Source organism: Anas platyrhynchos, chromosome 37 (genome assembly GCF_047663525.1).
Source record: "Anas platyrhynchos isolate ZD024472 breed Pekin duck chromosome 37, IASCAAS_PekinDuck_T2T, whole genome shotgun sequence".
Classification (NCBI taxonomy): domain Eukaryota; kingdom Metazoa; phylum Chordata; class Aves; order Anseriformes; family Anatidae; genus Anas; species Anas platyrhynchos.
Window position 1 is genome coordinate 4,461,466 of NC_092625.1, and position 15,084 is coordinate 4,476,549.

Here is a 15,084-nt window from a genome sequence, read left to right on the forward strand (position 1 = left end):
TGAAAGGGAGAAGTCGTACTGTTGTTGTTGTCTGTGCACAGACACCTAAGCAGTAAAGAGCAATGCTAAACAACCACGATATCCCAGAACACACAAATACTGCGTAACAGTGACAGAAAGCGCTAGAATTCAAAACAAAAATTACCTCCACCAAATCGGTTTTGTCGTAGTCTTCTCTATGGTTGTAAATACACTGATTAATGACGCCATATACTTTTTCCAGGTGTTAAATGTCAAATCCCTTCGTTATCTTAGTGACAAAGCATAACAGTTTCTGAAGACAACAATGGAGCAAAACAACAACTTTAGAATAGTATAAGATCCTTTGAATACGCTCTATATGTTTTCAGAGGTTGAACAGTAACAATACAAGTGACAGCCTACTTTTTCTTACGCTATTAAATAAAATGTGACACTTCAGAGAACAGATTAAATATCCCATAAGATTTCAGCAGGGAAAATATGAGTTAATTTTTCATATTTCAGAGAAAGGAAAGGCTGAAATTTCGGACAATCTTTTACTACTAATCAATCACATCAACGGTTGTAATTGCAAGTCGACTGCTCCCAAAGCAGCAGGGAATGACACGATCCTCTTTGTAGGACAGCTGCTGCCACAGCAAAGCCACTGTTGCATTTCATTAGAGAAGCGTTGCAGCAGCGCGGGGCACTGTAAAAAGGCTGCAGATCTTGTAGATACAGCTGTGCCAGCTGGAAAAGGAAGCACCCTTAGGTGATTACCTTTACCCACGTGTGCCATGCCTACAACTCTGCTGGCAGAACAGATTGCTCAAACGCCCAGAGCAAAGGTGGATTAGTTTGCTCAGTCCTACCTTTAAATTCAGGGGTGGGTAAATAGCAAAGTGACTGCTTGTAGCAATCACCTCTCTCTCACACAGCCATTTCTATTACCAAAGATGCAGAGATGATAATCTCTGGCACAGCAACAGTGACAAGCTAGTGGCAGCACCTTCTTCCACTGCCACAGCTGTCCATTAGCTGTGTGAGCCTGCGAGTATGTAGCTTTAGGGAGCAGCCATACCAAATGGAAATACTACTGCCCCCTGGAAATAATGCTGCTATCATCTAATCAGCAAACTCTGCCTCCCTCGTGTATATATATACACACACACACACTATAAGAACTTCTAATGCTGCACTTTCAAGGAATTTCAGAAAAGTAGTCACTTCTCCATGGCTAGCTAGTTTACGTCAACCTGCTAACTTCAGGTTTAAAATCATCACTGCAAGAAATAAAGATCCTTTTCAGGTTCTTAATACATCAAAGCATGAAAAAAAAATCCCCAAATAAAAGCCCTCAAACCCATCATTAAAATTACAAATCATTAAATGATATCCATAATAGTGCTAGCAGGTTGTCAATGTGGTATTTTAAAATTCAGCAAGGCCTTTTATCTTAAAAATTAGGCAAAGAATCTGTCTCCTAAACTACAGATGACCAGAAGCAAATGGTAGCCTACAGAAATCTACACGAGGTATGGAAACTAAACAGTCACAGTGCATATGTCCTATTTGAGCATCAAAAAAAAAGCTGAAATTAGACATACTTTGAGCTCATAGCGATCCACGATAACTATGTAGTCTGTCTCTGTAGGAACTTGTACAGGGTTCTCATCACTTATCTGTTGCTGGTCTTCTTCCCAAGAATGTTCAGGAGTCACTGCTTGAAATGCCCAGGAATCTGGAAGGACACAAATTTCTTCAGTCAGGTTTCCTGTTTATCTAGAATACAGTCTCAGTGAAGTATCCTGTACCTGCAAAACAGTCTCTCTCTACAAATACAGAGACAGAATTGTTATCGTCTGCACTGAGAAATACTTGGCTTCTCCCTTCTTTCCAGCTAAAGCCACTGCTCCATAAAAAAACAGAAACTAAGACAAAAAAAAGCAAACAAAAATACCCACAAACAAACAAAAAGCACTAATGAAAAGGTTAATAGTGAAAAAAAATAGTCATGTTGCCAATTCAGGTTAGGGAACACATCTTAGAGTACAACATTAGGGCTTAAGTCTCCTATTCCACATGTTACTCTGGATCCACGCATCTTGAAGTGCTGCTTTTTCACCTAAGCTGCTCGTTATTGGAAAGCACCTCGTACAATAAAAGAGTGTCAGTGACTGCCTGCTTTCAGTTAGGTACCATTAGAAAAAAACACACTTTAGAATCAAAAAAACAGCACCTACAGAAACATGTGGGCTAGGCTTGCACAATTAGAGGAGCAACATCGTTATGGAATAAACTGTGTGATGATTTTTGAGAGCTGTAACAGAAAAAATAGAGTGAAATTGAAGGCTAAAGCTAATAAATAGTGCAATCCTCCTCAGCAAGAATAGGGTGCTAAAGGATCTGATGGACTTCTCCCTTACCATTTGAACTTGGATTTCCATTAGTTATAGTTCCCCATCTTGGTGTTGAATATCCACAAAGCTTAGCACTTTCCTTTTCAGTGTTAAGTTTAACTTGACATACGTCAGAAACATGTTTGTCCACAAACTCTTCTCCATCACTATTGTTTTGGTCATCTGTTGGTACTCTGTTCTCTGTATCGAATTGAGAACTCCTCTTTGCTGCAGCACGCGCACAGTTGTTCCTTCTGCGCTTTCTTTCTGACGCACCTACAAAGAGACAGCATAAAAAAATAATCCAAAACATAACCAAAAGAATTCTTTCTTCAAAATCCATTATCTTCATCTTACTCAACTGACAAGGAAAACAAAGGAACTGAGCTACCACTGCCTATATCCCTACATATGCTGAGAAAAGAGTTGAAAGTTAATGGGGTCAGTTTGCTATTAAGATTAAAAACAAGCAAACAAACCACACACACAGCTACGGAATTTCATTCACTAAACAGTCACTTTCAGGATTTTACATGCTGAGGATTCTTACTTTGGATGGGCAGCATTAATACAACGTGAGGTTATTTGACAAAGTCACTGTCTTACTACATGAACTAATACAGATGAACATCATAAAAGCCTCTGGAAATAAGCTCTCCTTCGAGTCTGGTATCAAGCTGAAGACTTCAAAAGCTGAATACGTGTTTGGAAGAGATTAATTAATGAGACAATTTTAAGGGAATATTCAAAGGAGAAAAAACATGAAGACTTATACCTCGTACGCTTCCTGATTTGGTAAACCTTTTGTGAAAAAACAAACTTTGTGGTTTTGCCCAACATTCGTAGTATTCATATAGTATTGCAAAAGGATATGGGTGGAGTCCATGGCAAAATTCCCACTCTCACTAGTTAGACTTCCCTCCTTCAACTGGGAATCACAGTATGAGGTAGCTAAGATTTTAGCATTTGGGGAAGGGAGGGGTGGAGTGGGGGTAAAAATGCCATTTTGCATAATTAAAAACTAGTTAAGTATTCAGAAACTGCCATCCACAACATTTTTTACCTCAAGAATTAGCAATTTAGGGGCGGCTAAATGTCAATTGGGCCATCAAAGTTGTTTTTGTTTGTTTGTTTGTTTGTTTTTTATGTTGTAAACCAACTTTCTTTGAACTTTAATTCATCACTATATTGAATGAATGACCTCTGGATTTCTCTCTCACATTTTGAAGTAAATTTGAAAACAAAATACCTCTGGCATAAAGAGCCAGGCATCAGAGACACCTGTTGCGCCTCAAGAACAGAGAAGGTATGAATGACAAGAGCAGCTGAATAAAATGCAACTTACCATTAGAAATGGGTGTACTGGCATCTACAGGTGCCGCTGTCATCTCCTCATTTTCATTACTCTCTTCCTCTGGTTTGTCGTCTTCAGTAGCAGGGTTCTGCTGTGGTGACTTGGAGTCGTCCCATGGAGACCACGCTGGAGAGGTGCGACCTTGCAATAAAGAATAGATACCAAAGATCTTCGTCGTGCATTTTCAGTTACAAATGCAGAGACAAGTCTTAAAATCCTTAGCGTTAAAGCACGTACCTCTTTTCTCACGAGATTCTTTAATTTGTTCACAAAGTCGTCCAAACTCTGTATCCATTTCGTTCCTCACCATTGAATATGCAGTGTCTTGCAAAACATAGGCTCTGTGACGATCTGAAATTTTACAGACTTTAACTGAATGTTGTCTACCAACCAATGAAACTGTTTTGATCACAGAAAAAAATTGCTTTCTTCATAGGTTGGTTCCAAAAGGTTATCTCAGTGAATATTTTCAGCATAACAACGTAGAAGTTAATTAAACAAAAGCACTAGTTCCTTGGGAACACTTATATCACAATTCCATGCCCAAGTAGCAAAATGGTAAAATAGTTACAATGTGGTAAGAGATGTTCTCTGTGGATGTCCAAAATCATCTAATCCATCTGAAGTCTACTGTTTGAACACAGCATTTATCCATCTATACGTTTGACCGATTTTTTAAACTAGGGCTAAAAAGCACATCCTCACCTGTAGATCTTTGATCCGGGTAGTACTCTAAGGCATTGTTACAGATTAGATCGATGTCCTTCAGATAGTCTCCTGCAGTGAGGTACTGGTGCGAGTCAATTTGAGTCAGAACTGTTAAAAGATCCATCGGCTCTTTAATCCTTGTGGCATAGTCAGGTACCTGCAGATCAAATACAAGCATTCAGAGGTTTTCTTAACCTTGCGCACTGTCTACCAAATTATTCTGAAAACTTTAAATAAACGACTTCCTAAAAACTCTGAACATTTGCGATGCATCAGAAGATGCTGAAATTAACCAGTTTGCTTCTCAAAAATGGAAGGGCTCTTTCAACTGGCATTAGAGCTGCTAGGAGAGGACAACAAGAGGTAGGGCGGTCAGAAGCACGTGCATGGTAGAGAAGAAACACTGAGGGTGGGAGATTCATTTCACTTTGCTTCAGAAAATCACAACAGTGAAAGCTGAGTAAGCCATCCGACATTCTCTTTGTTGTCGACATTGAGGAAAAGGTGCATGCATTGCACCTGTGAAGTACCTATTGCAGGCATCTACTTTAGAATGAGGTAACTGGGCCCAGAGGTGCCGAGTTCTTCCCTCAGACCGTAAGAGGAGCCTAATAACTAGTTCAGATGAGGACATACGTATCTGTCTGGATTTTTCACAGCTCAAGAACCTAGGAGAAAAGGGGAAGAAAAGCCAGTGGATGCCCACATGAAGAGGACTTTGCTGATCCGCAGGTATATTCAAGTTACATCTGTCTTTGAAATATACGCCCCTAGTTTAGACTTATCTAATCAATTAAGGAGAAAAAGGGATCTAAGCAGCCAATTGGAGGAAAAAGAAAACACACTGCACTTATGGTTGATTCCTATTGAGGAGTTCCAGATGAAACAGAGAACAGGATCTCAAAACTTACTTTTACAAACGGCTGCTCCTATTCCTGTTCCCACAGGTACTGACAGTCCAATAAAGGGCTTTAGACTTCATTAAAGTAGTCCTGTAAATACTGTTTGTAATTATAAGGGAGGATCTCTGGGCTTTTCAGTGCTGTGACATGCCTACATACCAAAGCCTTTTCACGAGCAAACTGTGTTGGCATTTGGACTGGCTTTTTAGAATGAAACCAGGGCTTTCAGCGAATAATCCAATAAGAGACGTTTGAGAGTCAGCAGAAGTAAAAGCACTGCCTCTGCTTCTTGCAAAATCCTAATAGCGCAGCCCTAAAAACAAAGTTGAACCTTCCCCAAAACGCTGAGAAATACGAACGCTGAGAAGTTACAGACACACAGATCAGCACTAGTTTACCTTCTGTGGGTCAACGGGCTTTGCAAATTCCCTGAAACGTCTGTCAGTGGCAAGTCTGTGAGTAATGTCCCTCAAGAAAATTCTAAGTTCACGCAAGGTATCCTCCTCTTCCTCCTCCAGCATCCCTACTTCTTCCTCTTGTGGCTTCTGAGGCTCAGCTGGTGGTGCTACAGGCAGGACTTCCAATGTCCGATCAACTTCAATTAATCAGGAAAAATTAGCCAATTTACAGTACTCAAATTCAAGCATATGACAAATTACTGACAGAAAATGACCACCAAAGCAAATCCCAAAGAGCTAGTAACTTCGATAGGAAAGTTTTAGATGTACTTCTTATATCCTCCTCACCCGTTTTCTTTACAGGAGGCTTAGCCACTTGATTTAGAATTAGGTCCTCAAAAAAAGCTGCTCTCTCTGCCCTACCAGGCACCTCAATATTGCACACTTCTCCAAATTCCTTATTAAATAATTTTTGGATCTAAAGCAGAAGGAGGAAAGACATTTCAGATTTAAGGCCACAAAAACTCATCTTCTATTCCAAAAAGACGAGTACCTTTTAAAATTAATAATAACCTGAAGAACACAAACTGAAAAAAGTTATCTTCCTGGCCTTAAACGGCTACATTTTCACAGGCTGGCACGGCAAATTCAAATATCACCTTTAAGAATCACCTGTAGAATTAAAGCTCGGTGAAGGGATTGTACGCTACACTGATAAAGTAATGCCTTTCACCACATCCAACATCGCTTCCTTTGTATTTACTTGCCTTGCTGCATCCTTTACTTAGAACCTTTATGGCTATAGAGGGAAGAGAAAGGCTTCAGCAGACAAGTGAGGGCTTTTTGCTGAGTTTTTATTTCTCTACCAAAAGGTGTCTGAAGTAGCTAGTACCTCTACGTCTTCCTCCATTTTCAATTTCTAGTATTAAAAGGTAGGTAAGGAATTTCACTACTTATTTTAGAAGGAATTTAGAACCTGCACAAAAACTTCTGTGGGAACTCAAGCACTTTCAAAGCAGTTGATAATAAACACGTCTAGGTAAGACCCGTTCTCTTCCCCCAATAACTGAGACAAAATAATCAGAACGAGAACAGCGTGTTCCTGTTTTGGGCACCTTCCCTTAATGTAAACTCTCAGAAGTCAATGAAGTTCTGCATGTACTTTTTTTACTACAGTTTATTTAGGAATACAACTAGAATTCCATTCCAAAGTTACTTGAGCAGAAATTGGAACTCAGCTTTCCAGCTTGGAAAGCTTTGGCCTATATGAAGAAAGAAACTGATTTTTTTTTTTTTTTAATCAAAGTGTTTCAATTCTCTACTAAATTGCATTATTAGCAGTTTACCCAACATAGCATGGAATGACAGACTGTCAGAAGAAGTCTCTTCAGTAAAGACATCCTCTTGTCATTTCAAGCACTGCATATTCTTGACTGAACCACTTTGTAGCCACCGGAATTATTGTATTAATTTATTATTTGCATGCGTGAGAAGGGGGTGAAAGTCACTTGCTTGACTCAGAAAAAACTTTAAGCAGATGCTTTCACAGTATTCCTTTTCTCTAAGCAAATTTTAAGTGATTTGTTAGGGTGCCTGAGTAATAACAGTATGCATTTAACAGCACAGCATTTTGATGCTGGAAGCATTCAAAAATTACAAGAAACTGAAGAAATAGTAAGAAAAGTATTGAAAAACACCTCTTCTGGGAGATCTGAGTGACGTACATCAGACGTAGCAAGCAGCAAAACTGGCGAAAATGCTGGAATGTTACGTAGTAGAGTTAGAAAAGTAAGTTTCAAGGCAGGTCCAGCGTTGTCCCACCATAAATGGATATCTGGGACATAACTTATGCTTGGTGCTGTCTTCTGAGCATTTCGGATCAGCTAGTGAAAAGGAAAGCTTGGGTAAGAAAACTAAAACACGGAGAATAACCTGTTAATACATAGCTACATAGCCATCTGACTGCCCCATGAAATGAAACTATGTGAACAGAGTGGCAAGCATCCTTTCACATAAGGAATTTCTCTGGGCACCCTTTCAGATTATCAGTATTCGGAGAACTCTAGTCAGAAGATGGGAAGGATATATTCAGGCAGTGGCTAGACACCGTAGCTATATGGCCACAGCCACAATCATCGCATAACAAAGAAAGGAAATGTCCCTCTTTTGGGACACATCAGTATTCAGTAGTGTAACATGCCTGTTCTTACTTGTATAGCTCTCAAATGTTTCCACTAAAGGTAAAAATATTTTAAGGTAGTGATGCCAAACAGTAAAATGGATTTCCTGCCTAAAAGTAAAAACACCAAATCTGTTCATTTTTTCTAGCTAAAACCACATCAGCGTGTTAATGCTTTTATTGCACACACTGCAACAGCACAAGTTGTGTATGTCCGTGTGAAAACAAAATAAACAGAAGCCCCAAACCTTGGTTGCCTTACTAATATAATTTAAAAGAAGGCTACAAAAAGTAGCCGACATGCAGTCTGGTACAGAGCCATCTACTGGGAGCACACAGTCTTAGGAGGCAATGAGAACTACTTTCTGGATCCCAGGGAGATGAGCAGCATTTCTTTCCACAAAGAGATGTTCATTAGCAATACCGCCCAGCTTCCTGAGCTGCTAGCAACATCCTCACTGTAAAATTGGGTATGGAAAACGTGGACATGTACAACATCCAGATTGTTTGTGGTGCTGTCTAAAAGAAAAGGGGATTTTCAGACAGAAGCAAACATCCCAGCACATTAAAAGAAGGCCACCTCCATTACCAATGAATTTTGCTCACCTTACTTGCAACTCGATTGATCCTCTACATACAGTCAGTGAATCCGATGAGAATAAAAAGAAAAAAGGTACCTGTCCGCAGATTTCTTCTGGCGGTGCAATGTTTGTAAGCAGAACAGAAAGGTCCAGGGTGTGAACGGGAAACTTCTCCAAAGCGTGCAACACCACGGGTGCCACGTAAGAAACCTGGCCGTACCCTTCTTTTCCTACTATTAGCAGACGGGGCCGGCGTGATGTTGGTTCGCAGAAAGCACTCCTAGAACAAGAGTTAAGAAAACAAGCTTATAAATGAGGTGCTGAATAGACACACAGATGTTCCAAGTACTTTTCCTATAGATTTTCTTTTCCCTCCCCAAATAATCCCAATGGCAGTGGTACATTAAATACATGTAAGATTTCCAGTTAAGTTATTCAGTCATTCCAATTGTTTCATCTTCTTCCCTTGTGTTTCCTATTCTTTACTAAACCAAGACTGCAAATTAATATCCCTGCAATCTTGCCTTACTACTAGGAAATAAATTTGCAATGAGCATTTGTTTCCCCACTACAGTCAGGCTGTACCTTTGCTGGCTTAAATCAAAGATGCTAGAGACTTAGCCTTGCTCTAGAGGACAGAAAATCTTCTGGACAGCACAGCAATAGAAACTGAGAAAAATAACTGATCCAGCTGCGACAACATGATCTAACTTTCCAACCGTGGGCTTGCATGACTTCCATACTAAAATACCACAAGATTAACACAACTTGGTGGCTTAACAAATAAAGACACCATTCAAATTTTTCTCAAGGTGTTTTAACAAGCCATTTCTCAGTGTTCTTTCTACTACAAAATTCACTACTGGTTTAACAATCCTGGAAAACAGAAGGGCAAAAGGTGGCAACACAAACCCCTAAAGTTGGGGTACTTTTAGCTAAAAGGACAGATAGGACATGTATGCGGTCTTGAGTCTTTCAAAGAATGCCATGGATTAAGTCAACGTGTTCTGGTAGTCTACGGATCACTTTGGCTTAGGAAGAGAAGCCTGGGCATTTCAATTGGGTCATTCAGAGCAACTTCATTACAACTTTAGTCCCTTCACCCTTTCTTCTTGTGAATACCAAGCACCCCTTCTACACACTAACTTGATGTTACCCCTTCGTCTACCACCCCTCACACTTTTAACAGCTGGAACTGTTTACAAAGACTCATCAGACCTGAGAATTTAAACATAACAGGGATCTATCTTTCTTTACCTGCTGAAACAGAGGAGTTTTTTCTCCGGTCCGTCAGGCATTCCATCTTTGAATTCATCTCCGGAAACCAAGGATGCATCGTCATCACTGTTGAACATACCATCTTGTAAAATAGGATTTAAATGGTCTGAAAGGCAAAAGAGGTTTGTTAACTTCCCTGAATAGCCTTTGTCTCTTTCTCTTACATTAATACAGCTTCTAAATCAGTGCCAAAACCCTTTCTTCATTTGAGAGCACACACTGAAAGCTATTTCCTAGAGTTCATCCCACCACAGATCTAAGCAGATGGCACAAGGCCCTACAAAGCTGTACCAAGTCCCACTGATGTGTACGTATAAGGTACGCTACTCTTGGTGATTTTTTTCTCTCCCTTAGAATAAAGGAGCTTACGAACAATCTTTAGCAGAATTATAAAGAAGTGGATGCTGTGGTTATACCTTGCTGTCGGTCCTCCTTTAGCACTAGCTGTGCCTGCGGGAAGATCTTCTGCACAACTTGTAAAATATTCGCTACTGATCTTTTAAAAAGTGGCTTGAAAATGGGTGATAGTGCTTGTACGGGTGAAGCCTCGATCCTGTTTGATGCCGGAACAACCTTCTTCGGAGCCATGAAAAAGTCCTTTGCTTTTATTTTAATAGAATTAACGTCTAGTTGCAATTTCTCCCTACTTGCATAAATCTGAGGATAGCATCGGCGCAGAGAGCACAGAGCAGCTTCAGTACATAGGGATTTGATATCTGCACCACAGTATCCTAACAAACAAAAATCAAACGTTACATCAGTCAAGGCCCAGGTTTACAACATGCAACATTTAAAGAATTTGTCATGTCAAAACCAAACAGGTTAACAGGGAATTCAAAGTGCTACCGCTCTGCAGGGAAGTTTCATGTTGCTCACTGCCTGATATCCTGCGCTTATGCAGCTGAAGCAGACTCCTCATCAAAAACTATACTCTTGAGGCAGATGCCCCAGAACCATTTAATGTTCTCAGACAACAAGAGGAACGACAACAAAGAGTAAATAGATGAAAGCATCTAACTCTGATTGCTATGAAGGCGTGCCAGCTGCCTCGTTGACTAGTTGTGCAGCAAGGCACAAGAGCTTGGGTACTGCCTGGTACAAGCTAAGGTTCTTTACAACTTGGTCACAAGCAAGAATCCATTTTGGTTTCAGTCTTACCAATGCATTTCTCAGCTAGTTCATCAAGCAACATGTCCGGTGGCTTAGGGGTCCAGTCACGAGTATGAATCTTGAAAATTTCTTTTCTAGCCTGGAAGCAAAATCATTGCATTTTAGCTTGTCTCAAGTTTTCCTTAAAAATACCAACAAGAAACAAACAAACAAAAAAACCAAAACAGTCCTCCCTCAAAACCCCTCATCTACTAATACGCTTTTCTTACTTGCTCAACTTTCAAGTATTTTACAGTTATTTAATATACACTCTGCATTGTCAACCAGGAAATTGAATATTTCTTATTTGTTACACTGGACTTTTTTCTAGGAACCTACAGTGAAAGAAAAGGCATTTATAGCTTCAATAACAAGTTTCCAAACTACGAGACCTAAAGACCCAGAGGAAAATACTGCAATGAAAAATTTATCCAGAAACATTTCTTTGTTGTCCAAAAAACTTCTCTAAAATTTAACAAGCTTTCATTGTGACAGTCTCATTACTTCATCACATTTGCTTTTCAGGCAGTAAATTCACAGAAAGCACTTCTGGCACAATGTTTCAAATTGCTACAATTACTATAAAGAAGAAAATAATTATGACTCAAACTACTACCACTGATCTGGGGCACAATCAAATGCACACATGCCCCCTATTCATTCATAAGTGAAGGACTGAGACCAAAAACACAACTTCATGATGAAAGCGCCCAAGTGGACTAAATAATTAAGCAAACAGGTACAACTTTGGGAATGAAAGGTTTGATTACAGAACTAACTACTTGGTGGTATCATCTTGACCATATATATTCAGTACCAGATTTGCCCTCCATGGAACAACGCAGTGTCTCCACATATCACTCTCTTGTTCAAGTTGTCAATTTTTTTTTCCTATAAAGTTGGACTTTGCCATGGTAGCGCTAACGTTGAATTTCAGTTCTCACCTCTTTATTTGGCAAGTTGAAGAGGAACTCTCTGTCAAAGCGTCCTGGTCTTCGTAAAGCAGGATCTATAGAATCCAGTCTGTTGGTAGCTCCGATTACCACGATCTCCCCGCTGTTAACTATGCCGTCCAGAAGCGTCAGAAGAGTTGAAACAATGGAACTAATAGAAAAATATAATTTTTACTTACTGGTTCAGTAAATTTTGTCACATTCCACATGACTTTCTTCCATGAGTAGTCAAAAAGGACAAGCTTTAAGGACAAGACTCATTTTAAGACATAAACAATAGGTAAGTTAACACAGACCACATGCTGATATCAGGCTTAGTAAATTGGTTTCAACTATTGTTTAGAAGCACCTGTTTTGGCATTGAGTTACAAGTTTTCAGGATAAATTAACGTGTTCACAGTAAATTAAACAGGTCATCATCCTTTTTTTTTTTTTTTCATTCCCCAAAGATCAAGCAGATTTTATGTAGGTGCAAAACTGTAATACCTATGAATGTGGTCTTGTTTACTAGAGCGCACAGGAGCGAGACCATCTATCTCGTCAAAGAAAATAATTGAAGGTCGCATCTGATAGGCCTAGCACAAAAACACAGAGTAAAACACCATTATCTAAAGGAAAAATACACAAAAACATCATGGTTGGAATGTCATCTAAACTAGATTTTTCACTTCAGCCTCTGGGACCTCTACTGATAGAGCTACTGGAGTATCTGGCATGACTAACAGAAGACAGCAGTCTGTGTCAACCCACTGTATCCGGGTGACAGGAAGCAAATCGTTCCAGTAGCTCCTACAGCTGACATTCACAGCAGAAACACTGGCATTTCCGTTTCAGTGGGAAAAAAAAAATAACAAAATACAAAAAAAGCAAGTTCTACTTAAAAACGTTGACCACAGAAAATAATGGTTTCAACTCTGACAGAACACACTGTGCATTTCAACCTTACCTGTTCAAATAACACACGAAGTTGGCGTTCTGATTCCCCCACGTATTTTCTCATGCAGTCCGAAGCACTTCTCATAAAAAATGTTATTTTTCTGTCACTTCGGCTATATTCACCGGCAAGTGCACGAGCAACTAGTGTTTTCCCTGTTCCTGGGGGGCCATAAAATAGACAGCCTCTGCAATAAAAAACGATCCAGATAGGAAAAAAAACATCATGATGAGTACCTCCTACAACCATCATCTCTAGAACAAGCGTCTTTCCTAACCAAAACACATCATGTACAAGACAGCAGTAATAGCTGAAGTGTGGGTAGAGTCAGAACAGATAGAAGTTCTGCATTTTTACAACGTTTCACAAGAAAATTCATTTTTTTCACCCAAAGAAATGAATAAGGGGGTAACTCAAGTGTATAAAACCTTCAAAAGAGAGCATACTGTCCCAGAAGGACACTTCCAAAACTGCTGACAAACAGTTTGATCACAGCAAACCGGAGCCAAACAGGCAAACTTCAGCACAGAATCTGAGAATGGGCTGAATGGTGAATCACCACTTCATTCTTCAGTGATAAACTGCATATTCTTGCTTTCATAATATGCAGAATCTGATAGTAAAGCATTTAATGCTCCTCTCAAAAGCATTAAGTTACTGGGTTTGGTCTCTCAGACCATCTATTGCTGATGGCACGTGAGGAAGCCTAAAGCCGGAAGGAAAAGAGATGCCTTAGCACTCAGAGGGAAAAAAAAAAAAGAAAACAAAAGTAGGCAGGAAAAACAATTGGGCTTCCAGGCAACATATTACAATTGACTTCCACTAGATAATCCCTTCTTGCCTACAAACTAATCAAGCTGACTGTGGTGTAAATGCCTGAAGTAACTAGGAAAATAAAACTAACATTCACGTTTTTAAGGAAAAGGTACAGCTTTGAAGAGGCTTTCAGGGTAGGGCATAACTGCATTATCTGAGTGTTCCCTAGGCTCCCAACCTTAGATGCTATCGCGCTGGGGAAACTTGGTGTGCTAGCTCTAAGGAACACCACGGAGCGTGGAGTGGAGTGGAGACACCACGGCTAGGCTCTGTGATCAGGTGGGACCTCGATTGTTCTTGTGCACAAAGCAGCACTTTTTGCCACCCTAAGCCAAAGACCTGTCATGTTTTGACAAATGCTGTACCCTAGTGTACTTTTTGCTCATTATAATATCATTATAATACCAAAACACACCTCCATCCCAAAAGCTACCCGCCTCCAAGGTGCGACCACCCCTCACTGAGCATGCGCTCTGAATTTCTCGGAGCCTATTACTTTAAACGGAGACGGGAAAACTTTACACCAATCATAACTAAGATATGCTTGACTAGAGCCACTCAAGCTCCACCTAAAAGATAGAAAATAATATAAATTGGCCCAAGAGAGAGGGGATGTGAGGGAAGATACCATCGTCAGGGGAGATACCATCCCGAGGACATACAGCATCCTTAGGACCTCCTGACTCCTGGGATCAGTCGACGGGCTGAACCTCTCTTCCCCCCCCATTGGGACGCCTTTGGGTGAGATCTGAATATTTGCTTATAAATCTCTATATAGAGTCTTTGATCCTTTCAACGCGTTTATTTCTAGGCTGTGCACCCATAACACCTATAACACCTGTAACACCTGTAACATCTATACCATCTATAACATCTATAACATCTGTAACACCTATAACACCTATAACATCTGCAACACCTATAACACCTGTCACATCTATAACACCTATAACGCCTGTGTATTTCATGCATATTAGCTTGCTTTTGCAGACAGTCACTATCGCCGGCAATCCAAAAGAACCTGATATTCTGTTGCTGTAATAAACCATACTTGATTGCATTGTGATAGCTTTCATTAATGCGACTTGGGTGAGGGTGATTATCCGTGATAATTCAGTGTTCTGAATCTAACCAGACCCCCAGACGGTTAATGCATTGTTGGTGAATGTCTGAACGGACCCCCAGGTGGTTAATACGTTTTTGGTGAATGTCTGAGTGGACCCCCAGGCGGTTATTACGTTTTTGGTGATTGTCCGAACGGACCCCCAGTTTTGGTGAATGTCCGACTGGTTCAGTACTCTGAATTCAAACGGGCCCGTGACGGTTAATCAGCTACACCCCTTTAACGCGACACTGACTTGTACATAAAACTGAGAACAAAACCACTCCAACCCAACTAACCCAACTTTTTAAAGACACCAGACGGTAAAACTTAAAATTTTAAGACGTTGCTTATATTTTTAACCTACAAA

General features: G+C 40.1%; 2 protein-coding genes across 2 annotated transcripts in view; one reads left to right on the forward strand and one right to left on the reverse strand.

The window, feature by feature from the left end:
• The window catches only part of LOC113841744 (ATPase family AAA domain-containing protein 2-like), a 21,451-nt gene continuing 6,367 nt past the window's right edge, over positions 1–15,084 (reverse strand). The window contains exons 7-21 of the mRNA XM_072032225.1: positions 12,809–12,983; positions 12,349–12,437; positions 11,854–12,013; positions 10,919–11,009; positions 10,177–10,491; positions 9,740–9,866; positions 8,579–8,762; positions 7,372–7,605; positions 5,723–5,929; positions 4,420–4,579; positions 3,952–4,065; positions 3,706–3,855; positions 2,388–2,636; positions 1,569–1,702; positions 1–274 (exon numbers count right to left, since the gene is read on the reverse strand). Of these exons, the coding sequence (XP_071888326.1) occupies positions 227–274; positions 1,569–1,702; positions 2,388–2,636; positions 3,706–3,855; positions 3,952–4,065; positions 4,420–4,579; positions 5,723–5,929; positions 7,372–7,605; positions 8,579–8,762; positions 9,740–9,866; positions 10,177–10,491; positions 10,919–11,009; positions 11,854–12,013; positions 12,349–12,437; positions 12,809–12,983 (2,437 nt within the window). The 3' untranslated portion in view covers positions 1–226. The remainder of the gene's footprint in view (positions 275–1,568; positions 1,703–2,387; positions 2,637–3,705; positions 3,856–3,951; positions 4,066–4,419; positions 4,580–5,722; positions 5,930–7,371; positions 7,606–8,578; positions 8,763–9,739; positions 9,867–10,176; positions 10,492–10,918; positions 11,010–11,853; positions 12,014–12,348; positions 12,438–12,808; positions 12,984–15,084) is intronic.
• Positions 13,673–15,084, forward strand: part of LOC139998563 (protein N-terminal glutamine amidohydrolase-like) — a 16,424-nt gene continuing 15,012 nt past the window's right edge. The window contains exon 1 of the mRNA XM_072032259.1: positions 13,673–14,353. The gene's annotated coding sequence lies outside the window, so the exon portion shown is untranslated. The remainder of the gene's footprint in view (positions 14,354–15,084) is intronic.